This window comes from Phoca vitulina, unplaced genomic scaffold (assembly GCF_004348235.1).
Source record: "Phoca vitulina isolate PV1807 unplaced genomic scaffold, GSC_HSeal_1.0 scaffold40, whole genome shotgun sequence".
NCBI lineage: Eukaryota > Metazoa > Chordata > Mammalia > Carnivora > Phocidae > Phoca > Phoca vitulina.
This window is the reverse complement of record NW_022589743.1, coordinates 11,954,377-11,980,721: the sequence shown is the minus strand read 5'-3', so window position 1 is coordinate 11,980,721 and position 26,345 is coordinate 11,954,377. Positions and strand designations below refer to the sequence as shown.

Genomic DNA, 26,345 nt, shown 5'->3' with positions numbered 1-26,345 from the left:
GGTGGCTCAGTCGTTAAGCGTCTGCCTTCGGCTCAGGTCATGATCCCGGGGTCCTGGGATCGAGCCCCGCATCGGGCTCCCTGCTCGGCGGGAAGCCTGCTTCTCCCTCTCCCACTCCCCCTGCTTGTGTTCCCTCTCTCGCTGTGTCTCTCTGTCAAATAAATAAATAAAATCTTTAAAAAAAAAAAAAAAAAAAAAATTATTTGCCAAAAGAAATAATTTGTTGCTATTCCACACTTTAACCATAGAGAGGATTGCAAAATTATTCAACCATCACTTTGACCAACCTACAAAAGCCTTGTCTTCTCCTTATTGGAGTCATTCATGTTGCATCTTTTGGTGGTAATCTGTGCAATAGAGTTTCCCTTTTTTAATTCAGTGTAGCCAAACTTCTAGTCTCTATTTAAGCCAGCCCTATTTATAACAAAGCTTTTCCTGGTAGACTTGAATATTAGGACAGGAACAGATCCCTATTTTGATGTGTTATTATCATTTATTCAGCAACATTTACTGAGTCTGTGCCTGGCACTGGGTTAATATTAAGAAAGAATAAGACATTGGTTTTGTTCTCAGGAAACTCAAGATGAAGTGGGCAGATAAAAAAAATATATTTTACAAGATAGTGCTGTAATAGCAGTAGAAAATAAATTGCTGTAGGATTTGTGGAGAGGAGGCTTTGAATTGTCTTATTACTCATAAAACTTATGTAATGAGAGATTGCTGAAAATTTAAGCCTCAATTTAAGATTCTGATGGAATTTTATATGTACTTATTAGAAAGTTACTTAAAAGGCACCTGGGTGGCTCAGTCATTTAAGTGTCCCAACTTTTTTTTTTTTTTTTAGGTTTTTATTTATTTATTTGACAGAGAGAGACACAGCGAGAGAGGGAACACAAGCAGGGGGAGTGGGAGAGGGAGAAGCAGGCTTCCCACTGAGCAGGGAGCCCAGTGCAGGGCTCGATCCCAGGACCCTGGGATTATGACCTGAGCAGAAGGCAGACGCTTAACGACTGAGCCACCCAGGCGCCCCCTTAAGTGTCCAACTCTTGATTTCAGCTTAAGTCTCGATCTCAGGGTCATGAGTTAAGCCCGAGTTGGGCTCCACACTGGGTGTGGAACATACTTTATAAAAAAAAAAGAAAGTTACTTAAGGTTTTTCTATAACTACATATGAATAAGTATGTATTTTATTCTCCTTTTGTTAAATGAGGAAGTTAAGGAATTTTACCTGATGCTTGCTTTTGTTTTAATGACACAGATACTGACTAACAGTAATGTTCATAATTGACTATAGCTCATTAGTTATTCAAAGATAATAATGTCCTTTTGAAAGTCTTACCGATGTATACTGACTGGGCAGTATCCACTTAGGATAGTGGTTGAGTGAATAATCTCTATCCTCTAAAGCATAAGTATCTTTGCCTGAAAATCGTTATCTGCTGCAGATAACTAGATGGTCAGTAGATTCCTATACTAGCTGTAAAATCCTACAGAAAAATAGAATGATATTTAACATAACGGTGGCAAGACTTGAAGGATGATTTGTAGGCTTCCAAGTTAGTCTTGCCTCTTGGGACTCTTCCATTCTTTAGAAACCTCTTTACATATTGCTATAGATTTTTTTTTCACTATGAATAGACTCAAGTTCGCTTATCTAAAATAAAATAGGTAGAGATTTTTTGCATTAGTAAGTATTAGGGTTTTAAAAGTACAGATAGGGCAACCCCTTCAGGTCCCCTCCCTCCTTGGGAGCTTTGTACTATCACTTTGCTATTGCTCAATAAACCTTGCTTTGCTGCCCACCAAAAAAAAATAAATAAATAAAAGTACAGATAACTCTGAATAGATTGAGATCCTATCATTTATCCATTAAAATCCTTTAATATACTTGTTTTTTTTCCCTAACCCATGCTGAAATATGCCATATTGTGATGTATGGAGAACTGATTTTAAGCTGCCATCTGGAGGGGTTGGGAATATAGGTTATTTAGAGTGTGCAACTCTTTTGGGGGACAGTAAAGCAGTCCCAGGTAGTTGACCCTTTAAGGGAGTTTTTGTTTTTTTTTTTTACTGGGGAGTAAGAAATATGGGAACATGAGATGAAAGCGGGAAAGAAAAAGAGCAGTGTCTAAAACAAACTTTGCCTATTTTTGTAGGGTCTGACCTAAGCAAGAAAGGGGGAAAGAAAGCATTAGCTTCCTCTTTTCTGCATGGCATGGTCTTCTTCCCAACTCGTGATCAACATGGTATTTGATCTAGATTATTATAATAAATATGCTTTAGGAGTTTGGGAGTTTAACCATGATGTGTAATGTTATTTCCATAGAAAAGTATAGTTTGTGTTTAGACAACTGACCTGAAGATAAGTTTTCAGAATGTTGTCATTATAATTTGTAAACTATATGTGTAAATGGTTAATACCAACAGCTCTGAGTTCATTTTGAATTTTAGCCTTGTAATGTAATCAAATAAACTTAAAATTATAGAATTTATAGTTACAGATTCAAGGCTTAGTTGATAATATTTTACTGTTTGGATCATGTTTCATGTGCAGCTCTTTTTTTAAGATTTCAGGTTCGTTCACCAACTTTCTTTCAAAAATGCCGGGACCAGCATTGGTATATTACTCAATTGGAAGCTGCACAAACTAGCTATATCCAACAAATAAATAACCTTAAAGAGGTAAGCAAAAAACATACGGGTTTAGTGTTTCATATTCATAGTCTTACTGGCCTGTTATATTTGTAATTAGATTTTGGATATTCCTCTTTTGTAATTTTGTAGAAAAGTCCAATTACCTTATTCTCCATCTATGTACCACCTTTGAGCCTCTAATTTTGCACTCTTGGTTCATTAGCCACTAGCCACGTGTGGCTGTGTGAACTTAATTAAAATTAAAAATTCAGTTCTTTAGTTGCACTAGCCACATTTCAAGCGCTTGTATTGGGCATTGCAGATATAGAACATTTTTATCATTGTATAAAGCTGTATTGGACAGTGCTGCTCTCGTTCGAGGTAAACTCTGTGTTGCTCTCAGTGATTTGAGTATTTCTCTTTTCCATGCTATCTTGAATTTAAAGGATTCTAAGCTATAGAGTAATTGAAAATTACCCCATCTTGAATTTTCACTATTGCTGAATTGAGCCCTGGGGAGGATCAGTTAAGGAATTTTTATCTTAGAGTGGTAAACTAAGTTATATAAGGAATGTTTCTTTCTGCCAGTGGAAATTGAGGTGGAGTGCAAGGATGGAAGTGCTGAGAATGGGTTAATAGATGAGAGAGGAAAGTATGAATGAATACATACTTGGAGAGATTTTCATGATAAGTATACTATTTAAAACTACTTGTATGGGCGCCTGGGTGGCTCAGTCGTTAAGCGTCTGCCTTCGGCTCAGGTCATGATCCCAGGGTCCTGGGATCGAGTCCCGCATCGGGCTCCCTGCTCTGCGGAAGCCTGCTTCTCCCTCTCCCACTCCCCCTGCTTGTGTTCCTGCTCTCGCTATGTCTCTCTCTGTCAAAAAAATAAATAAAATCTTTAAAAAAATAAAAAAAAAAAAAAAAAAAAAAAAATAAAACTACTTGTATTTACCGTACAGTTTGCTAATTGTTTGGGTAGCTTATGCTGGATATGAGAAGAAGAATGAGAATAAAGGGGGCAAGTTTTTTTTTGCCATAGATTTTTCCATAAGCAACACCAGGAGGGAGTGAGAGAGATGGTTTGAAAAATGGCTTTAAAACATCTGGATATATTTTTTTACTTAAAATATTTTTCACTGTACCAGTGAAGCACTGCTTTTGACTCATGTTTATTTGTGCTGTTATTGTTTTAAAAGAGACTTACTATTGAGTTGTCTCGAACTCAGAAATCAAGAGATTTGTCACCACCAGATAATCATCTTAGCCCCCAAAATGATGACACTCCTGAGACACGTGCTAAGAAGTCTGTGTCATGCACGGATATGCTTCTTCAGGATGGTCCTACTACAGCTTCTATACGAGAGGTCAAAGAGGATGAAGAAGAGGAAGAGAAGATTCAGAATGAAGATTATCATGTAAGGGGCGCCTGGGTGGCTCAGTTAGTTAAGCGTCTGACTCTTGATTTCGGCTTAGGTCATTATTTCCCCACGTTGGGCCCTATGCTCAGGGGAGTCTGCTTGATATTCTCTTTCTCCTCTCCCTCTGTCCCTTCCCCCACTCTCATGCTCTCTCTCTCTCTCTCTCTCAAAATAAATAAAGCTTAAGTTAAAAAAATTATCATGTAATAATTAGACTTGTTTTAGATTCATTTTGTGTTTTATAAGAGAAATAAGATTATGGTTTCCAATATAGAGTATATAGTGTCCTCTATGTATACTCTGTGTATCAGTGTACTAAAAGTCTTGTCCATTTATTTTCATTACTAGTGTATGCTCTTCTGTAAATATTAGTAAGTCAGAAGTTGTTGAATCAAAGTGTTGCAAGGTTCTAAAATTAATTTGTTAGAAAACTATACATTCTACAAAGTAAAAGGATGTACATTCTGGAAACTAAATTGTGGAATTATAAAATGTGTTCTATTTCAGTTCACTAAAACTAGTAAAGTTTTTTTGTGTATGTAGGTAGAATGATTTAGGATTTGGGAGACAGCTAGGTTTTATCCCAGCTAAACCACAACCAGAATGAGAATTCAAGAAGTGATTATTATTGTTTAAAGTAATACAGTGATGCAGAGACACGGTGTTTTTTGTTTTGTTTTGTTTTGTTTTGTTTGTAATTGTTATTTTTAAGATGGGAGACTTCAAGTATGTGTTAAAATGAAGGAGCCAGTGCAGAGAGAGGTGAGGTTAAGGTACTGACAAGACAAACTATTTAAGGAGGTCTAAGAGTGGTTGGAGTGGAGCACTCAGGTGAAGCAGTTAACCTCTGATAGGATGAATTAAAGGAACAGTGGGGTTTGCAGGTAGGGCACTAAAATTCAGGGGTATTTACTAATAACCAGTGTGTTTTTCTGTGCAGATAAGTGATAGTTTTATGATGTCCTTGGGGATATTAGAGGTTAGGTAGGACTAGAGGAGTGATGGTTTGAAGTGTTACCCTGTGAAGAGCCTTATTGGCAGCTGACATGGAATATATGAAGCATTTCCAGAGACATTGAAGGCCCAGCTGAAAATGGTAGCAGTAAATTATTAGTGGAACCAGATGTGGTTGTGTGATTTTTCTCTAAAGGGCTCAGCTGCCTCTGCACAGGAGCAGAGAATTCTGAGGATTACATTCTTCTTTGGTGCTTGGTCCATCAGCTGGATCAGATGATCAGCTAAGTAAAAACATTTGAGATAGAAGTCTTGTTTCTTTGCCTTGATCTAGCATGAACTTTCAGATGGAGATCTGGATCTGGATCTTGTTGGGGAAGATGAAGTGAATCACCTTGATGGCAGCAGTTCCTCTGCCAGCTCCACAGCAACGAGTAACACGGAAGAAAATGACATTGATGAAGAAACTATGTGAGTGTCTCACATTAACTACCCCTATGAAGCATCTAAGTGGGAAGTAATAGAAGCGTGTTAATTAACTTAGGCCTAAAAGTGGGGATATTCAGCGTTTTTACTTGCTATAAAGTATCTCCTATAAAGAGGGAGCTTGAAGGAAAGACCATTAGTTTCTTCCCTCTCATCTCTGGGTTCCAAAATGAGATTTAGTTTTTCATTTTATTTTTAATTTTGCAATTATTTCATATTTAAGAAAAGTCACAAAAATATTAAATAACAGTTCCCATATTCCCTTTGCCCAGATTAATTCCCCAGATGTTAGTATTTTGTGTTCCTACTTTTTTTTGTCTGAGAATTTCACGATTAGGTGAATATACTTTTCATTGTGTACTTCCTAAAAACAACTGTGTTTCTTATGTAACTACAATATAGTTATCAAAATCAGGATTAACATTGATATAATACTGTAATCTATGACCATTTAAAAATTTGCCATTGATTTCCTTTGTCTGGTCTAGGATCCAATCGGGTATCGTATGTTGCTTTTAGTTAAATTTCTTTAGTCTTAATCTTCTTTAATCTGGGTCACTTAATCTTTTTTTTTTTTTTAATTTTTTATGACTTTGATACTTCTCAGAAAGAGCGGATATTCTGTAGCAAGTCCCTCAATTTGGGAGTCCTCTGAATGTTTCCTCACACTTGAGGCAGGAGTACTAGAGAAGTGATGATAGAGCCTTTTCAGAGGATCATCCGAGGGAGTGGCAGGAGGGCACATGTCTTTTAACTGTCCCATTACAATTGATTAGATTACTTGGGTAAACTAATGTCTGCCAGATTTCTCTACTCTAAAATTACTAATTTTTCACTTTGTAATTAACAAACATCCTTTGGGGACATAATTTGAGACTGTAAATATCTCCCTCCCCTCCCATTACCTATTTTACCCATCCCTCAATCCCCCTCCCCTCTGGTAAACATCAGTTTGTTCTCTGTAGTTAAGAGTCTGTTTCTTGGTTTGTCTCTCTTTCATTTTTTTACCTTTCCTCGTTTGTTTTCTTCTTAAATTCAACATATGAGTGAAATCCTATATTTGTCTTTCTTACTGACTGATGTAGCATTATTCTCTCTACCTCCATCCATGTTGTTTGAAATTACAAAATTTCATTCTTTTTATGGCTAAATAATATTCCATTGTGTGTGTGTGTATGTGTGTATACATACATATATATATACCACATTTTCTTTATTCATCCATCAGTGGACACTTGGGCTGCTTCTATATCTTGGCTGTTGTAAATAATGCTGCTATAAATATAGGGGTGTGTGTATCCCTTTGAATTAATGTTTTTGTATTCTTTGGGTAAATAACCAGTAGTGCAATTGCTGGATCATAGGGTAGTTCTACCTTTAACTTTTTGAGGAACCTCCATACTGTTTTCCACAGTGGCTGCACCAGTTTGCATTCCCACCAACAGTGCGTGAGGATTTCCCTTTCCTTACATCCTCACCATCTGTTGTTTCTTGAGTTTTTGATTTTAGCCATTCTGACAGGTGTGAAGTGATGTCTCATTGTGGTTTTGATTTTCATTTCCCTGATGATGACTGATATTGAGCATCTTTTCATGTGTTTCTTGGCCATGTGTATGTCTTCTTTGGAGAAATGTGTGTTCATGTCTTCTGCCCATTTTTGAATTAGATTATTTATGTTTTGGATGTTGATTTTGATGAATTCATTGTGGATTCTGGATACTAGCCCTTTATCCAATATGTCATTTGCAAATATCTTCTCCCATTCCATCAGTTGATTTTTTTTTTCCCCATCACCAGGCTAACCCATCCCCCCACCCCCCTCCCCTCTAGAACCCTCAGTTTGTTTTTCAGAATCCATAGTCTCTCATGGTTCGTCTCCCCCTCCGATTCCCCCCCTTCATTTTTCCCCTCCTGCTACATTCTTCTTCTTCTTTTTTTTTTTTTTAACATATAATGTATTATTTGTTTCAGAGGTACAGGTCTGTGATTCAACAGTCTTACACAATTCACAGCGCTCACCATAGCACATACCCTCCCCAGTGTCTATCACCCGGTCACCCCATCCCTCCCACCCCCCACCACTCCAGCAGCCCTCAGTTTGTTTCCTGAGATTAAGAATTCCTCATATCAGTGAGGTCATATGATACATGTCTTTCTCTGATTGACTTATTTCGAGTTTTGTTAATTGTTTCCTTTGTTGTTTCCTTCCAGAAGCTTTTTATTTTGATGTAGTCCCAGTAGTTTATCTTTTCTTTTGTTTCCCTTGCCTCAGGAGATCTATCTAGAAAAAAGGTTGCATTGGCTGATGTCAAAGAAGTTACTGTCTGTCTTCTCTTCTAGGATTTTTATGGTTTCAGGTCTCATATTTAGGTCTTTAATCCATTTTGAATTTATTTTTGTGTATGGTGTAAGAAAGTGGTCCAGTTTCATTCTTTTGTTGCCATCCAGTTTTCCCAACAGCACCATTTGTTGAAGAGACTTTTTCCCGTTAGATATTCTTCCCTGCTTTGTCAGAGATTAATTGACCATATATATAATTGTGGGTTTATTTCTGGGTTTTCTATTCTGTTCCATTGATCTATGTGTCTATTTTTATGGCAGTACCATACTGTTTTGATTACTACAACTTTATAATATAATTTGAAGTCTAGAATTGTGATGCCTCCAGCTTTGCTTTCTTTTTCAAGATTGCTTTGGCTATTTGGGGTCTTTTGTGGCTCCATACAAATTTTAGGACTTTTTGTTCTAGTTCTGTGAAAAATGCTGTTGGTATTTTGATTGCTTTGGCTAGTATAGACATTTTAACAGTATTCTTCCAATCCATGAGCATGGAACGTCTTTCCATTTCTTTGTGTCATCTTCATTTTCCTTCATCAGTGTTTTATAGTTTTCAGAGTACAGGTCTTTCACCTCTTTGGTTAGGTTTATTCCTAGGTATCTTATTTTTGGTGCAGTCAAAAATGGAATTGTTTTCTTAATTTCTCTTTCTGCTGCTTCAATATTAGCATATAGAAATGCAGATTTCTCTGTATTAATTTTGTGTCCTTCAACTTTATTGAATTCATTACTTCTAATTGTTTTTTGGTGGAATTTTTAAGATTTTTCTGCGTATAGTGTCATGTCATTTGCAAATAGTTACAGTTTTACTTCCTCCAAACCAGTTTGGATGCCTTTTATCTTTTTTTGTTGTCTGATTGCTGTGGCTAGGGCTTCCAGTACTATGTTGAATAATAGTGGTGAGAGTGGGTATCCTTGTTTTGTTCTTGACCTTAGGGGAAGGGCTCTCAGTTTTTCCCCCATGATGTTAGCTGTGGGTTTTTCAGATATGGCCTTAATTATGTTGAGGTATGTTCCCTCTACACGTACTTTCTTGAGGGGTTTTTATCCTGAATGGATGTTGTACTTCGTCCAATGTTTTTTCTGTGTCTATTGAAATGGTCATGTTTCTTATCCTTTTTCTTTTTTTTTTTTTTAAAGATTTTATTTATTTATTTGAGAGAGAGAATGAGATAGAGAGAGCATGAGAGGGGGGAGGGTCAGAGGGCGAAGCAGGCTCCCCGCTGAGCAGGGAGCCCGATGCGGGACTCGATCCCGGGACTCCAGGATCATGACCTGAGCTGAAGGCAGTGGCTTAACCAACTGAGCCACCCAGGCGCCCACTTATCCTTTTTCTTATTGATGTGATGTATCACATTGATTGACTTGTGAATATTGAGTCACATAGCACCCAGAAAAAAAAAAAATCCTACTTGATTGTGGTGAATAATTTTTTTAATGTATTGTTGGATTCAGTTTGCTAGTATTTTGTTGAGGATTTTTGCATCTATGTTCATGTTTTTTTTAAAGATTTATTTATTTTATTATAGAGAGTGCATGCTTTTGAGTGGTGGGAGAGGCACAGGGAGAGAATCTTCAGGCAAACTCCCCGTTGAGTACAGAGCCAGACGTGGAGCTCCATCTCAGGATCACTGAGATCATGACCTGAGCTGAAACCAAGAGATAGATGCTGAAACCATTAGAGTCAGACGCTTAACCGACTGAGCCACCCAGGCACCCCCTGTCGTTCTCTTTTTTCGTAGTGTCTTTATCTGGTTTTGGTATCAGGGTAATGATGACCTCAGAGAATGAATTTGGAAGCTATCCTTCCTTTTCTATTTTTGGAATAGTTTGAGAATAGGTGTATTAACTTTCTAAAATGTTTGGTATAATTCACCTGTGAAGCCATTTGGTCCTGGACTTTTGTTTGTTGAGAGTTTTTTTATTACAATTCAATTTCTTTGCTGATAATCAGTATGTTCAAATTTTCTGTTTCTTTCTGTTTCAGTTTTGGTAGGTAATGTGTTTTTAGGAATGTATCCGTTTCTTCTTGGTTGCTCAATTTTTTGGCATATGGTTTTTCATAATATTCTTTTACAATTGTCTTTATGTGTTGTTTATTGTTATTTCTCTTCTCTTGTTTGTGATTTTATTTTATGTGTTGTATGTATGTATTTATTTTAAGTAGGCTCAACACCCAATGTGGGGCTTGAAGTCACGACTCTGGGATCAAGAGTCGCATGTACTACCGATTGAACCAGCCAGGTGCCCCTTGTGATTTTATTTATTTGGGTTTTTTTCTCTTGTTTTCTTGATAAGTCTGATTAGAGGTTTATCAATTTTATTGATTTAAAGAATCAGCTGCTCATTTAATTGATCTGATCTGTTTTTTAGTTTCTATGTAATTTAATCTTTATTATTTCCTTCCTTTTGCTGGTTTTTTAGGTTTTGTTTGTTGTTCTTTTTCTAGCTCCTTTAGGTGTAAGGTTAGGTTGTTTATTTGAGATTTTCCTTGGTTCTTGAGATAGGTCTATATTGCTATAAGCTTCTTCCTAGAACCGCTTTTGCTGTGTCCCAGAGGTTTTGAACTGTTGTGTTTTCATTTGTTACCATGAACTTTTTAATTTCTTCTTTTATTTCCTTGTTGATCCATTCATTGTTTAGTTGCATATTCTTTAACCTCCATGTCTTTGTGCTCTTTCCAGATTTTTTCTTTTGGTTGACTTCAAGTTTCATAGCGTTCTGGTCAGAAAAGATGCTTACTATGACTTTGATCTTTTGGAATTTTTTGAGGCTTGTTTTGTGGTCTAGTATGTGATCTATTCTGGAGAATGTTCCGTGTGCACTTGACAAGAATATGTATTCTGTTTTAGGATGGAATGTTCGGAATATCTCTTTTAAATCCCTCTTGTTCAGTGTGTCATTCAAGGCCATTGTTTCCTTGTTGATTTTCTTTTTTTTTTTTTTTTTTAAGATTTTATTTATTTATTTGACAGAGAGAGAGACAGCGAGAGAGGGAACACAAGCAGGGGGAGTGGGAGAGGGAGAAGCAGGCTTCCCGCTGAGCGGGGACCCCGATGCAGGGCTCGATCCCAGGACCCTGAGATCATGACCTGAGCCGAAGGCAGACGCTTAACGACTGAGCCACCCAGGCGCCCCTCCTTGTTGATTTTCTGTTTGGATGATTTGTCCATTGATGTAAGTGGAGTGTTAAAGTCCTCTTGGTATTATTATCCGTTAGTTCCTTTATTTCTGTTATTAACTGTTTCATGTATTTAGGTGCTCTTATGTTGGGTGCATAAATATTTATAATAGTTATATCTGCTTGTTGGCTTGTCCCCTTTATTATATAGTGTCATTCTTTGTCTCTTATTATAGTTTTTGTTTTGTTTTGTTTTTTATCGAGAGAAAGAGCGAGAGATGGTGGGGTAGCAGAGGAGAGAGAGAGAGTCTGACGCAGGGCTCTGTCTCAACCCAGGGCTCTGTCTCTTAACCCTGAGCCAAAATGAAGAGTCAGATGCTTAACCATTTGAGCCACCCAGGCGCCCCTACAGTCTTTGTTTTAAAGTTTATTTTGTTTGCTACAAGTATTGCTACTCTAGTTTTCTTTAGACATCCATTTACATGATGAACGTTTCTCCATCCCTTCACTTTAAAAAGTTATTTATTTATTTGAGAGAGAGTGGGTGCAGGGGGAAGGGGCAGAGGGAGATGGAGTGAGAGGGTTTTGTTTTGTTTTTTTAAGATTTTTATATATTTATTTGGGAGAAAGAAAGAGAGAGAGAGACCATGACCAGGGGAGAGGGGCAGAGGGAGAGGGAGAAGCAGATTCCCACTGAGTAGGGAACCCAACATGGGGCTCTATCCCAGGACCCCGAGATCATGACTTGAGCCAAAAGCAGATGCTTAACCAACTGAGCCACCCAGGCGCCCCTGGAGAGAGTCTTAAGGGACTCTGCGCTGAGTGCAGAGCCTGACGTGAGGCTTGATCTCACAACCCTGAGATCATGACCTGAGCCGCAACCAAGAGTTGGACACTTAACCAACTGCATCACCCAGGTGCCCCTCCATCCCTGCACTTTAAATATGCAGGTGTCTTGGGGCGCCTGGGTGGCTCAGTTGGTTAAGCGACTGCCTTCAGCTCAGGTCATGATCCTGGAGTCCCTGGATCGAGTCCCGCATCAGGCTCCCTGCTCGGCGGGGAGTCTGCTTCTCCCTCTGATCCTCCCCCTCTCATGTGCTCTCTGTCTCTCATTCTCTCTCTCTCAAATAAATAAATAAAATCTTTAAAAAAAAAAACATGCATGTGTCTTTAGGTTAAAATGAGTCCCTTGTACGAACCATGAGAGACGATGGACTCTGAAAAACAAACTGAGGGTTCTAGAGGGGAGGGGGTGGGAGGAGGGGTTAGCCTGGTGATGGGTATTAAAGAGGGCACGTTCTGCATGGAGCACTGGGTGTTATGCACAAACAATGAATCATGGAACACTACATCTAAAACTAATGATGTAATGTATGGGGATTAACATAACAATAAAAAAATTTAAAAAAAAATGAATCCCTTGTAGGCAGCATATAGATGGGTCTTGTTTTTTATCCATTCTGTTACCCTATGTCATTTGATTGGAGTGTTTAGTCCATTTACATTCAAAGTAGTTATTGATAGATATTATTTTTATTACCACTTTATTACTTGTTTTAAGGTTGTTTCTCAAGATTTTTTCTGATCTTGTCTATCATGGTTTTCTGGTTTTCTTCAGTGATATATTTGGATTTCTTTCTTTGCATATTAACAGTTTTTGATTTGTGGTTACTGTTAGGTTTGTATATAACATCTTCTGCATATAGCAGTATATATTAAGTTCATGATCATTTAAGTTTGAAGGCATTCTTTACTTCTCCCCATGTTTTAGGTGTATGGTGTCATATTTACGTCCTTTTATTTTGTGAGTTCCTTGACTGAATTTTTACAAAATGTTCATTTTTACTGCTTTTGTGTTTTCTAACTTCATACTGTCACTTTCAGTCTTTCCTTTTTACTCAAAGAGTCGCCTTTAATATTTCTTGCAGGGCTACTTTACTGGTTATAAACTCCTTTAGTTTTTGTTTGTCTGGGAAACTCTTTATCTCTCCTTCTATTCTGAATTCTGGATATAGTATTCTTGGTTGCATATTTTTCCCATTCAGCACTTTGAAGATATTTGCCACTTCTTTCTGGCATGGAAAGTTTCTGCTTAAAAATCTGTTGATAGCCTTATGGGGTTTCCTTTGTATGTCACTGTCTTCTTTTGGCTTCCTGCCTTTTTTTGTTTTTTAAGACTTATTTATTTATTTATTTGAGAGAGAGTAAGTGAGTGTGTGAGCAGGAGGAGGGGCAGAGGGAGAGGGAGAGAGAGAGAGAATCTCCAGCAGACTCCACGCTGAGCCCGGAGCCTGACACGGAGCTGGATGCCAGCACCATGAGATTATGACCTGAGCCAAAATCCAGAGTCGGGTGCTCGACTCACTGAGCCACCCAGACACCCTTGGCTTGTTGCTTTTAATATTTTTTCTTTATTACTGTATTTTGCCATTTTATTTTTTTTATATTTATTTATTTATTTATTTTGTCAGAGAGAGAAAGAGCTAGAAAGCATGAACAGGGGGAGCGGCAGGCAGAGGGAGAAGCAGGCTCCCCGCTGAGCAAGGATGCTGCTGCAGAACTGGATCCCAGGACCCTGGGATCATGACCTGAGCCAAAGGCAGATGTTTAACCGACTGAGCCACCCAGGTGTCCCTGTATTTTGCCATTTTAATTATAATATATCTTGGTGTGGATATGTTTTTGTTGATTTTGATGAGAGTTCTCTGTGCCCCTGATTCTGGAAATCTGATTTCTTCCCCCAATTAGGGAAGTTTTTAGCTATTATTTCTTCAGATAAATTCTCTGCTCCCTTTTCTCTACGTTCTTCTTCTAGGATTCCTGTAATACGAATGTAACTATGTTTGACGGAGTCACTGAGTTCCCTGTTTCTGTTCTTGTTTTGCATAATTATTTTTTCTCTTTTGTTAAGTTTCATTACTTTCTGTTACTCTTTCTTCTAGGTCATTAATTCGTTCTTCTGCTTCTTCCAGCCTATTCTTCGTTCCATCAGATTCCATCAGGAATGTTTCTCATTTCATTTACTGAGCCCTTTATCTCTGCTGTTATTACTTACCTCTGTGTTAATGGTCTCACTGATGTCCTGCATTCTTTTCTCAAGTCCAGTGAGTGTACTTTTATGATCATTGCTTTAAATTCTACAGCAGGCATGTTACTTATGTCTGTTTTGCTTAGATCTCTGGCTGTGTCGTGTTCTTTCATTTAGGACAAATTCCACTCTCTTATTTCTCATTTTGTCTATGCCTCTGCCTGTTTCTCTGTGTTAGGAAGGTCAACTGTGTCTCCTGTTCTTGAGGGTAATGGCCTTATGAAGAAGAGGTCCTGTAGTGCCCTGCACTGTGGTGTCCCCTGTTCCCCAGGGCCTGGTGCTTTCATGAGTGTCTCCATTGTGTAGTGCATCCACTCTGCTGTTGTGTCACGGATGCTTTCCTTCAGGCCAGTTGTCTGCAGATGCTTTCTTTGTCTCTTGTGGGTAGTGTTTGGTCCCTGGCCTGAATGTGGCATGTTTTAACTAGGTATGCTCTGGTCCGCTTGTGAAATGAGACCTGTTGCCACCACCACTGGAACTGAGGCCTGGCAAGACTCCACAGTCAGGAGGCATGGTGTGGGCAGTGCTTTGGGTTGGTCTTCTGGGACTGAGGGAAGCATGACTGGGAAGGATGGTTCTTCTGGAGCACTAGGGTAGGGGGCTTGGTATAAGCAAGCTAGGTGGTGAGTGTTGGTGCTGTACTGGTTCCTACAGGTGGCTTTCTATTTATGCTGAGGGGCTGGAGAAGGAAATGACACCAGCCAGTTTCTTTCTTCCTGGAGGGGTCACTCAGTGAATGCTGCCTGTCTGGGATGAGCAAATAACTTCCCCACTGTGTGCACCCCACTGTGTTCCTCACTGTTTCTATGCTGTATGTCCATGGGCTGTTTGCCTGCCTTCTCTCCCAAGAGCAGCCCCAATGCCCCTATGCCCTCTGGGCTCTATCCCTTCCCACCCTGCTGACCTTTAGAACTTTAGGCTTTAAGCCCACTGGTTGCAAGAACTCACAAAATTGGGCCCCTCTCAATTTCTTTCTTTCTTTTTTTTTTTTAAAGATTTTATTTATTTAACACAGAGAGCACACAAGCAGGCAGAGGGAGAAGCAGGGAGTCTGAGGCAGGGCTCAATCCCAGGACCCTGGGATCATGACCTGAGCCTAAGGCAGATGCTTAATGATTGAGCCACCCAGGCACCCCCCCCCCTCACTTTCTAAGTCAATTGCTATGAGGATGTCTTCCCCGTGTGGGCTCCCCTGTGTGATAGTCTGTTTCTCACCCTTTTGTACAACTGCTACTCCCTCCCCATCAGAGACCATGATCTATTTCTCTCCCAAACTGCAACTACCTTTTTCTGTGTAACCTCTAATCTACCTTTGGTTGTGGACTTTGTTCTGCCAGTCTTCAGGTTGAGCTCTAGGATATCGAGGATGATTTGATAATCTAGTTTATTCATGGGATAGGCAAACCGAGGGTCTTCCAACTCCTCCACTATCTTCCTTTTACCTGTGCTCTTATCTTTTCTTCTTAAAGAGTCTTTTGCCAAGCAGAAGTTTTTAATATTTCAACAGTGTTTTGTATTTTTCAGAGTATATGTTTAACACCTCTTTTGTTAAATCATTCCTAAGTATTTTTATACTATTATACTATTAATTTTTAATTAATTTTTTAGAAATTCCCTTTTGGATTGTTCTTTGCAAGTATGTGGAAATTCAGTTGAGTTTTGTGTTCTGCAACCTTGCCAATTCATTTTTTAATTCTAATCGTTTTTTAGTGAATTTTTAAAGTTTTTCTGTATACAATATGGCTTCTGTAAATAGACTTAGTTTTACTTACTGGATGCTTTTGTTTTTTAAGATTTATTTATTTAGAGAGCACATGTGTGCATGTGGGTTGGGGGAGAGGGAGAGAGAGAATCTTAAGCAGACTCTGTGCTGAGCAGGGAACTCCATGTGGGGCTCAGTCCCACAACCCTGAGATCATGGGTCTGAGTGGAAATCAAGAGTTGGACACTTAACCAACTGAGCCATCCAGGCACCCCCTTACTGGATGCTTTTTATTTCTTTTCTAAGTTCACTGGCTAGAGTGTCCAGTAGAATGTTGAATAGAACTGGTGGGAGTGGACATCTTTGTCTTGTTCCTGATCTTAGAGGGAAACTACACCATTAAGTATGGTGTTAGCTGTGGGTTTTCTGTAGATGCTCTTTATCTGGTTGAGGAAGTTCCCTTCTATTTCTGGTTAGTTGAATGCTTTTATTGTGAAAGTGTGTTGGATTTTTGTCAAATTATCTTTCTATCTATCATCTAAACAATATATTAAACTCAGCATCTATTCAGATGATTGTGTAGTTTTTCTTTATTCTATCAGCATGATATGTTAGCTGATTTTTGGATTTTAAACCAACTTTGCATTCCTGAGGTAAATCCCACTCTGCCATGATGTGTAATTCTTTTTATCTTTTTTGGGATTCCATTTGAGAGTATTTTTTTATGCTGTATATTTCTCTGTGGCTGTTTTTCAGCCTGGTTCCTCCTCCAGGGAAAATCTGAGTCAGAACTCTGAAGCTAGACTGAAGACAAAGGTGTGCTAATTTCTCCCGTTTTAGTAGTTGAACCAGTGGGGGTGGGGGAGTTAGAGACTGTACCCTGAGATCTTCTCAGCTTGTCTTCTCATGCCTAGGACCTCCGTTTATGAGTGTATTGGGGCATACTGATTCAGGCCCCAGTATTCTCAGTATGCTACACCCAAGGGTGGAGCCTTGGGTCTGGATGGAAGAAAGGTATCCTCCTACTTGATCACATTTACCTGACCTTAGTGTCAGCATCTGTTAGCTAGGGGCAGGATGAGAAATGCTCATGTTTTACCCTCCTGGAAATATAGCCCTTCTTTTGGGAGGCCTATGTTCTTGGCTGTACCAGTCTAGAGTGGAATTTCTGTATCACTGAATTGAGAGGGGAAGAAAGAGCAAGTAGTCCTTGTTTAAGTACCTCAGACTCACTGTTTTTACCAGATTTTAGCACATTTTCTTGATAAGTTTTTTCATTTGCTGTATGCTCTTATAACCATTTCCAGGGACTCTAGATGACTGTTTTAAAAATAATTTTTACTGGTGTCAATGGAGCAGGTCTGCAGAGTTCCAAGCTGGGAACTGATCTTGTGACTTCTTTAAATACCCCAAACTAGCACTGATTAGTGCTGTTCCATATAGTACTTTGTCATTACAATAAGGTAATAGTGGGTTGCCTGGTTGGCTCAGTTGGTAGAGCATGTGACTCTTGATCTCAGGGTTTGGGGTTCGAGCTCCACACTGGGCATAGAGCTTACTTTAAATAAATAAGTAAATAAAAATTTTTAAATTAAAAATAAAAGAAGGTAATAGTGTTTTTTGATAGGAGAGACTTTGAAAACTTTGGTAGGAGGTAATACCCTCTTTCTGAAATATCATTTTAAGAAAATATTTTAAGATTTTATTTATTTGAGATAGAGAGGGAGCATGAGCAGGGGGAAGGGCAAAGAGAGAAGGAGAAGCAGACTCCCCAGTGAGCAGGGAGCCTGATGCAGGTCTCCATCTCAAGACCCTGAGATTATGACCTGAGCCAAAGGCAGACGCTTAACTGACTGAGCCACCCAGGTGCCCCAAGAAAATAATATTTAATCATATGTAGTAATTTGATCATCTTTTCTTTTTTTTTACCTTAAAATGTGGTGTTTGAAGCTATAATTTCTTCTGCTTACAATGGTTCTCAGATTTTCTATTTTAAAAATTAAGTGTTGCCAACCTTAGTATTTTTAAAAGGTAGTTTGAACATGAACACTACCCATACATGTGATAATGACAAAAGTCTTTTCCTCATTTTTGTATTGAGAAATATATCCCATCTTATTTCACAGCAGAAAGCTATGCACTACTGTTATAAAATTCATTGAGGTGTGACAAATAATTTTAATTGTCCCTACTCTGTAGGAATGATGAATTTTGTATATTCTTAGGTCTGGAGAAAATGATGTGGAATACAACAACATGGAATTAGAAGAGGGAGAACTTATGGAAGATGCAGCTGCTGCAGGACCACCGGGTATAGAGGCCAAGATGCATCAGCTTGCATCTTCTCTTTCCTCTTCTCTGACTGTATCATATTTTATTTTATGGCAGCCACTGCTCTACATGGCCCGTGGTATTGGAAGTGCTATATAGTGTGTGTGTGTGTGTGTGTGTGTGTGTGTACACATATCTTAGAGTGTATTTGAAATAGTAATAATAGCTAACATTTGGTAAGTGTTCTTATGTACCAGGCATTGTGCAAAAGCACTTCATGTGTACCTTATCTCATTAACTTATAACATTCTGTGAGATAGATTTTAATATTGCCTGCTTTTTATAGCTATACAGATCGGTAGAGAAATTAAGCACCTTGCTATCATTCACAATTTAGTAAATGAAATTTACTAAATTTAGGGATTAGAGTTTTGGGTTTGTCTGAATCCAAAGCTCATGGTCTTCTCTACAATCATACACTATCCTTTTAGGATATATAAGTCTTGTTTGTATATCTAATTTGACTATAGAATAATCTGAATAGATTCATGGAATGTGACTTACAAAGGACCTTTTGTTTTTTTAAAGATTTATTTATTTGAGAGAGTGTATTTGCATATTCGTGCAGGGGGAGGGAGCAGAGGGAGAGGGAGAGAATCCCAAGCAGACTTCCTGCTGAGCACGGAGTTCGATGTGCGGCCCAATCCCAACGATCCTGAGATCATGACCTGAGCTGAAATCAAGAGTCAGCTGTTTAACCAGCTGAGCCTCCCAGGTGCCCCATAGAGGACCTTTTGAGAGCTCAACTTATGCATGGAATAAATTTGGGATTTAATTGCCTAGATCTCATAAGTAGTTGTTGGTAGAGCCAGACTAGAACTTCACATCATCTTTTTCTTGTATTGCTTTTTTGGTTTTTTGTTGTTTTTTTGTTTTTTGGTTTTTTTTGCCAGACCACACTGCTCCTGCTCCTCTTGGGATGAAGTGACTCAAATAGTGCGTGTTTCTTTTGTGTTCTTGGACCTGTTTTTTGTTGTTGTTTTGTTTTTGTTTTTGTTTTTTTTGTTTTTTTTTTAGATTTTATTTATTTGCGAGAGAGACAATGAGAGACAGAGAGCATGAGAGGGAGGAGGGTCAGAGGGAGAAGCAGACTCCCTGCTGAGCAGGGAGCCTGATGTGGGACTCGATCCCGGGACTCCAGGATCATGACCTGAGCCGAAGGCAGTCGCTTAACCAACTGAGCCACCCAGGCGCCCTGTTGTTGTTTTGTTTTTTAAGATTTATTTGACAGAGCAAGCACAAGAAGGGGGAGCAGCAGGCAGTGGGGAGTGGGAGAGGGAGAAGCAGGCTCCCCACTGAGCAGGGAGCCTGATGCGGGGCTCAGTCCCAGGACCTGGGACCATGACCCAAGCCAAAGGCAGACGCCCAACGCCTGAGCCACCCAGGTGCCCCATGGACCTGTTTAATCTTGGTTAGAAGAATTATAAGGTAGCTCTGTACTGCTTCTGCTTTATTGATGTTGCCCTTGGTACAAACACTGGCATATTCTATAGCATGTTTTAGCACCTCTTAAACATTAGTCTTCAGCATTTCAACTTCCACCCATACTTTGTACTCTTCCTGCTCCTCACTTTATTCTAGGTGATCTCATTTATGCCTGTATTTCAATTCTATCTATATACTGATTACTCTCCAAGTTCTGTCTCTAGCCTTTATTTTTCTCATGACTTCCAGACCCATGTAGCAGTCTGGTTTTTTGTTTTTGTTTTTGTTTTTGTTTTTTTAAGATTTTATTTGACAGAGAGAGACACAGAAAGAGAGGGAACACAAGCAGGGGGAGTGGGAGAGGGAGAAGCAGGCTTCCCGAGGAGCAGGGAGCCCAATGTGGGCTCGATCCCAGGACCCCGAGATCATCACCCAAGACAAAGGCAGACGCTTAAGGACTGAGCCACCCAGGCACCCCAGCAGTCAGGTTTTGATGTTATCAGACTCAGCATCTCACAAACAGAAATCATTATCTTTTTATGCCATCCTGCCTGTCAGTAATAGCTCATCATCTTAGTGATTGATAGTGTTATACATCTTCATCTTTTCCCCTCACTCAGACTCTGCCTTTTAATACATTACCCAAATCTGTTGATTCTGCCTCCTAAACAGTGCATGAATTCATTTGTTACTTCCCATTCCTTTGCCATTCCTAGTCTAGGCCACTGTCTTTCAAAACAGCCTCCCATCTGGGTTCCTTGTATCCATTATTGTTCCCTTCCATTCTATTTCCCACAGCATGAGTTCAGGATGAGTTGGTTTTTTTCCTTCAAATTTATATCTGATCATGTCACTCCTCTACTTTAAAACTCTTTATTGGATTCCATTTACTTAAGGAATGGTACAGAAGGCCTTTCATATGGTGGCTCCTACTCACTTCTTTAGCCTTATCTCTCTCGCACTCACCTGTGTCATTTTTTAGCCCAGAGGAAAGAAATGTGCTTCCCCTCAAATGTGCTTCCTAACATGTTCCTTCTATCTTCTCATGCTGGGCGTAGTCAACTCCTATTTTTTCTTCACTTTAGTTGTATTTTATTCCTGGAAGCCCTCCTCAATTGTGTGCCCTGTGTATCTTTTTCTGCTCTCTCAAGTTAACCTACTAGAATATATATATTAAATAATATTGTAATTACTTATTTAGCTGCCTATTTTCCCTTTTATCACTGAGCTCCATGAAGCTCTGTGCCAAGAAATAATATGCATCTTAATTTTGTATCCCTGGCATTTAACACAATATAATAAGGAATCATTTAATATTTTACAGATAAATATTGAATGAATACACTTTATTTATTTTTTAAGATTTTATTTATTTATTTGTCAGAGAGAATGAGAGAGAGAAGAGAGAGCACAAGCAGGGGGAGTGGCAGGCAGAGGCAGAGGGAGAAGCAGGCTCCCCGCTGAGCAGGGAGCCCGATGCAGGGCTCTATCCCAGGACCTGGGGTTCATGACCTGAGCCAAAGGCAGTTACTTAACCAACTGAGCCACCCAAGCGCCCTGAATACACTTTATTTTACTAAGTGTTGAGTGTAGTTTTCAGAGTTTTAAATAGCATAGAAAAATTCAGAAGCTATCTTGGTATAAAATGGAAGATGGGTGTACTGAGTCAAGGTTACTGAATATTTTTCAAACTTGCAGGTATTTTTTCTTCATTAAATCTATCATTTCCTCTCTTAAACTGTATTATAGGGAAATTCTAATATGAAACATTTTTACACATACTGGGTAGTGGATAAACAAAATGTTACATTTTTTCAATTTCTTCATTCATCCACCAAATATTTACTGGCTACTTAACTGGAACTGTATACTGTTTTATTATCCAGAGCTACAGTATTGAATAAAAAGACATCTCTGTTCTCATGATGCTTATGTTCTGTAATTCCAAAATTGTAATTTATTAGTTCAGCAGTTTTTGAGGACCTGTTATAATCCAGACACTAAATTGTGGGTGCTGAGGATACAGTAGTGAATCATACCCTGTCAATTTTTATTACATGCTTTTGGGAGTTTTAAATATTTGTAGACATTTGTTGAATGCCTATATCAAGATTTCTGGAAAATACAATGAAAAAGACTTACTCTTAAGTAATTTATAATCTAAAGGTGAATTAATGTATGAACAGATAGCTAAGATATGTAAGACAGTACACATACAAAAGAATTGCAAATTTCTTTAGATATCGCCTTCTCAGGAGGTGGAACATAACTCCCTTACCCCTAAAAGCTATGCTTAGTGACTTGCTTCCATTATAATACAGTCTAGAAAGGGAAAAAGTAACTTTATACCAGAGAAACCTGGTAAACATTATTTTAGCCAGGTTATCAGATTTAACATCATCCATGTTGTCATGTTGATAGCAGGTACCCTTGATATGATGTGTTGAGAATGGTACTTAACATCTATCGTGTTGTCCTCCCAAAACCCATAAACACAATCTAACCATGAGAAAAACACCACGTGAATCCCAGTTGAGGGACATCTTACAAAATATCTGACCAGTACTTTTCAAAACTGTCAAGGTCATCAAAAGCAAGAAAATTCTAAGGAACTGCCCCAGACGAGAGGAACCTAAGGAGAAATGATGTAATATGATGGTCTGGATGGGACCCTGGGACACAAGTACATTAGGGAAAGATTAGTGAAATCTGAATAAAGTACAGAATTTATTAGTTAATGATAACATACCAGTATTCATTAGTTGTGATAAATGTACCATAGTGATGAAAGCTGTTGACAGTGGGTAAAGTGGATCATGGGATTTACAGGAATGCTCTGAATTATCTTTGCACCTTTTCTATAAACCTAAAACTTGTAAAATGAAAAGTTTTAATATATAAAGAAGAAAATAAAAGCTGAATTAAGGGTGAGGTGGGGCTGAGTGTGGAATGATTTATTGTTATATGTTAATTATGGAAGGTCCATTTCAAGCCTGTTGTGATTCATATTTCAGAACCATACTATCATCTAAAGAATTATGTCAATTAAGATGTTAAGTTGTCCATTAAGTAGAAGATCTTTCTTACACAGAACTTAGGTATGAAGTAAAATAATATTTACTTAATTTCATTGTATAGGTTGTTTTAAATAAGACTATAGCTTGAAATAATTATTTAATGATTCAGGTTCCTCTTCCCTCAAGAATTGCTTAGTTTATTCAGTTATTTTGGCTTAGTTACAAGAAAAACTTATGCTTAAAATTATGTGCTGAAAAAGTATCATTCTAAATAAAAAGTATCATTCTCTTTTTTTTTTTTTTTTAAGATTTTGACAGAGAAAGAGTGCGCGCGTGCGCGCACAGCAGGGGGAGAGGCAGGGAGAGGGAGAAGCACGCTGTGAGCTGAGCAGGGAGCCCGATGCGGGTCTCTATCCCAGAACCCTGGGAGCATGACCTGAGCCGAAGGCACATGCTTAACCAACTGAGCCACCCAGGTGCCTGCAAAAAGTATCATTCTAATCTAGAACATTAGCTAGTTGAATTAACTGAATAGGAAACATCTGTTTTATATTTGCCTCACATGTGATTTATGAAACCTAATACTTGATAACTAAAAGATTCTAGCAATATAACACCCTTGTAAATTGACAGTGTGTAGGTTATTTATTTATAAAAGAACATTTGTGACTTATTTCGGGTTAAGAATTTTTTTTAAGATTTTATTTATTTATCTATCTATCTATCTATCTATCTATCAGAGAGAGAGAGAGAGAGACAGCACAAGCAGGGGGAGTGGCAGGCAGAAGGAGAAGCAGGCTCTCCGCTGAGCAGGGAGCCTGATGCGGGACTCAATCCCAGGAGCCTGGGATCATGACCTGAGCCGAAGGCAGACACTTAACTGACTGAGCCACCTGGGCATCCCCAGGTTAAGAATTTTTAAGGTTACTTGTTCCAGTAATGTTTAAAGAATGCCCAGTAGGTATCAGGCATTGTTGTTCACTAGGATTATGAGATGAATGAGCATCATCTCCAAAATGAGAATGTAGCACTAGTCATTACAGAACTTTGTGATTATAGATGTAAATACAGGGTGACACCAAAAATAGAACAGCTTGTTAGGAATGGATGAAAGGCTTTAGAAAGGGAGTGATGCTTGATTTTGTTCTTGAAAGAAGAGCTAAGAGTTCATTAGAGGAGCAGGGAAATAATGAGATAAGAGAGCAAAGGCATTCCAGGGAAAAGATGCAGCACTGTTCTTTTAGGAAACTTCAAATAATTGAGACTTTATATGGGGGCAGGCCAATGTGAGATTGGTAAGCAAGAAGCAAAATCAGGTAATGGAAAGTCTCATTTGCTAGGCTAAGGATTTTGGACTTTATTCTGTGGAACCATTAAAGGTCTTTAAAAGAAACATTGGTCAGATTTGGTTACATAGTGGAAGATGAATCAAAAGACAAGATCAGTTCGAAAACTACTGAAATGTTTCAGGAGGGAGAATTATGAGGGCCTAACCTAAGGCAATAGCAGTAGGGGTGGAGATGAAATTTGTTGAAAGATGTTAAAGAATTTATAGGACTTGGGAATCTAACTGGATGGGATGGATTTGGTGGATATGTGGGGATGATTCCTTAAGGTTTCTAGATTAGGCTGTGCACTTACATAAGATAGTCTAGGAGCAGAACATAATATATTCAGTTTGATCAGTGTTGATTTTGAGAGACCTGTGGGACAATCATGTGTTGATCTCTAGACCCATAATATCTAACTGCTTAGAAGATCTCAGGTGTATAGTCTGTTCTAGAAAGATGCATTGATTTTTTCTTTTCAAAAAACATAACTTTTATTAGAGTAAATTAAAAATTTCTAAAACTTTCCATAGTATATAAAGAACTTCTGTAAATCAATAAGAAAAAGATAAGACTACCTCCTAGGAAAAAAAGAGGGACAAAAGACTGGAATAGACACTTCACAGAAGAGGCTATCCAGATGGCCAGTGCACATTTTAAAAAGTACTCAAACTCTTTTATCAGAGAAATGCAAGTTGATGATGTGTCCCAGTGTGGATCTCTTGAGTTTATTTATCTTACATAGTTTGTTGAGCTGAGCTTTTTGGATGTGTTAGATTAACATTTTTCATCATACGTTGAAAATTTTCAACCATTTTTCTTTCATCTGTACTCTTTGCTCTTCTGTGACTCCTGTTATATATATGTTGGTACATTTGATGAGATCCCACAGATCTCTGAGGCTCATTTTTCTTTATTTTTTTGGGGAAGTGCCAAATAAAAATCCAATAAAATACCATTGCACACCCATTGTAGCAGCTAATATATAAAAATATTTTTTAAGGGGCGCCTGGGTGGCTCAGTTGTTAGGCGTCTGCCTTCGGCTCAGGTCATGATCCCGGGGTCCTGGGATCAAGCCCTTCATCGGGCTCCCTGCTTGGCGGGAAGTCTGCTTCTCCCTCTCCCACTCCCCCTGCTTGTGTTCCCTCTCTTGCTGTGTCTCTGTCAAATAAATGAATAAAATCTTTAAAAATATATATATATTTTTTAAACTGGCAATACTAAATGTTGCAAGCATGTAGAGAGATGGAAACTCTCATACCTTGCCAGTATGTAATTTATAACAATGTAATTTATGACAAATGTAAATTATAACAAAAGATGGGAAAAAGCTGGTTTAAGACTAGACTGTGTAGGACCTTGAATGTCATGCTACTGCATACAGGCACTATGATAAAATGAAGAACTTGGGTAGATCAGTGTAACATTTTAGCAGGGGCTTGGCTCAGGAGGCAAGGAACCTGTCACTGATTCATTTGCTTTTTTATGAGGTGTTTTATATTTTCATGTGACCTTCAAGAGCAGTTAATCTACTTAGAATTTCAGTAGCCTTATTCTTAGCAGCTAAAAAACTAGAAGCAACCTAAATTCTTTCCACATAGAATAAAGAAAGAAATGGGGATATATTCATATATATCTTGCTGGGATGCCACACAGCAAGAATGAAAGTGAATAAACTGCTACATACATCAGTATAGATGAATCTCCTGAACATAATGTTGAACAAAGAAGCAGGATATTAGAGCACATACTGTATCATTTCATTTATATAAAGTTCAAAAACAGGCAAAATTATGGTGTTTAACTCAGGATGAAGGTTACCTTTGGAGAGGAAGGTTAGTGAGCAATTTCAGGAGACATGGGGGAATTTGGGGGCACCATTAATTTGTGAGCATTTATTAGGCCGTACACTTTTTATGAGACAGAAAGACCTACACAACACACCCAGAACAATGCAATATCAGTTCTGAGAAAGGGAAACTGAAATAGATGCTCAAGTCTTTGATGCCTTTGGATAGTGAGTAGAAAGGTTGGGAACATGGGAGGGAGGGAGTAGCCAAAGGGCATAAACCACAAAAGAAAGGAATTTTTGTTTTGGTGAAGGCCTGGAAGAGCATTGAGAAATTGAAGAGTGCTAGTGTTAAATGGGTCCACTTATTGTGGAAAAATGGGCAACTTCTATTTCTAATGAAGAACCAGATATCAGGGCAGTAGATAGAGTACACAGGGCTACTGAGTAACTTATTATCCAGTTAGAACCACCTGGGCAGCTTTTTTTTTTTTTTTTTTAAGAAAAAGATCCTAGGTCCCACTCCCGTAATCTTAGGCATTTGTGGTAGAGCTAGCAATCTGTAATGTTTAAAACTCCTCTCAAATGCAGCCTATTTGGAAACTTCCTAGTAAAGGAAAACGGTTAAGACTGTTTCAAGGTGGAGAGGGGATAGTTTTCTGCTGTTTTTTTTTTTTTTTTTTGAAGGTTCAGCTTTTTCTTGAACACATTA

At 38.5% G+C, this 26,345-nt stretch overlaps 1 protein-coding gene across 5 annotated transcripts in view; it reads left to right on the top strand.

Annotated features, from left to right (window-relative positions):
* The window catches only part of TRIM37 (tripartite motif containing 37), a 178,212-nt gene that overhangs the window by 112,437 nt on the left and 39,430 nt on the right, over positions 1 to 26,345 (top strand). For all 5 annotated transcript variants that reach the window (XM_032428782.1, XM_032428784.1, XM_032428783.1 and 2 more), the window contains exons 14-17: positions 2,568 to 2,682; positions 3,834 to 4,052; positions 5,344 to 5,480; positions 17,969 to 18,054. In XM_032428782.1, coding sequence (XP_032284673.1) covers positions 2,568 to 2,682; positions 3,834 to 4,052; positions 5,344 to 5,480; positions 17,969 to 18,054 — 557 coding nt within the window. The remainder of the gene's footprint in view (positions 1 to 2,567; positions 2,683 to 3,833; positions 4,053 to 5,343; positions 5,481 to 17,968; positions 18,055 to 26,345) is intronic.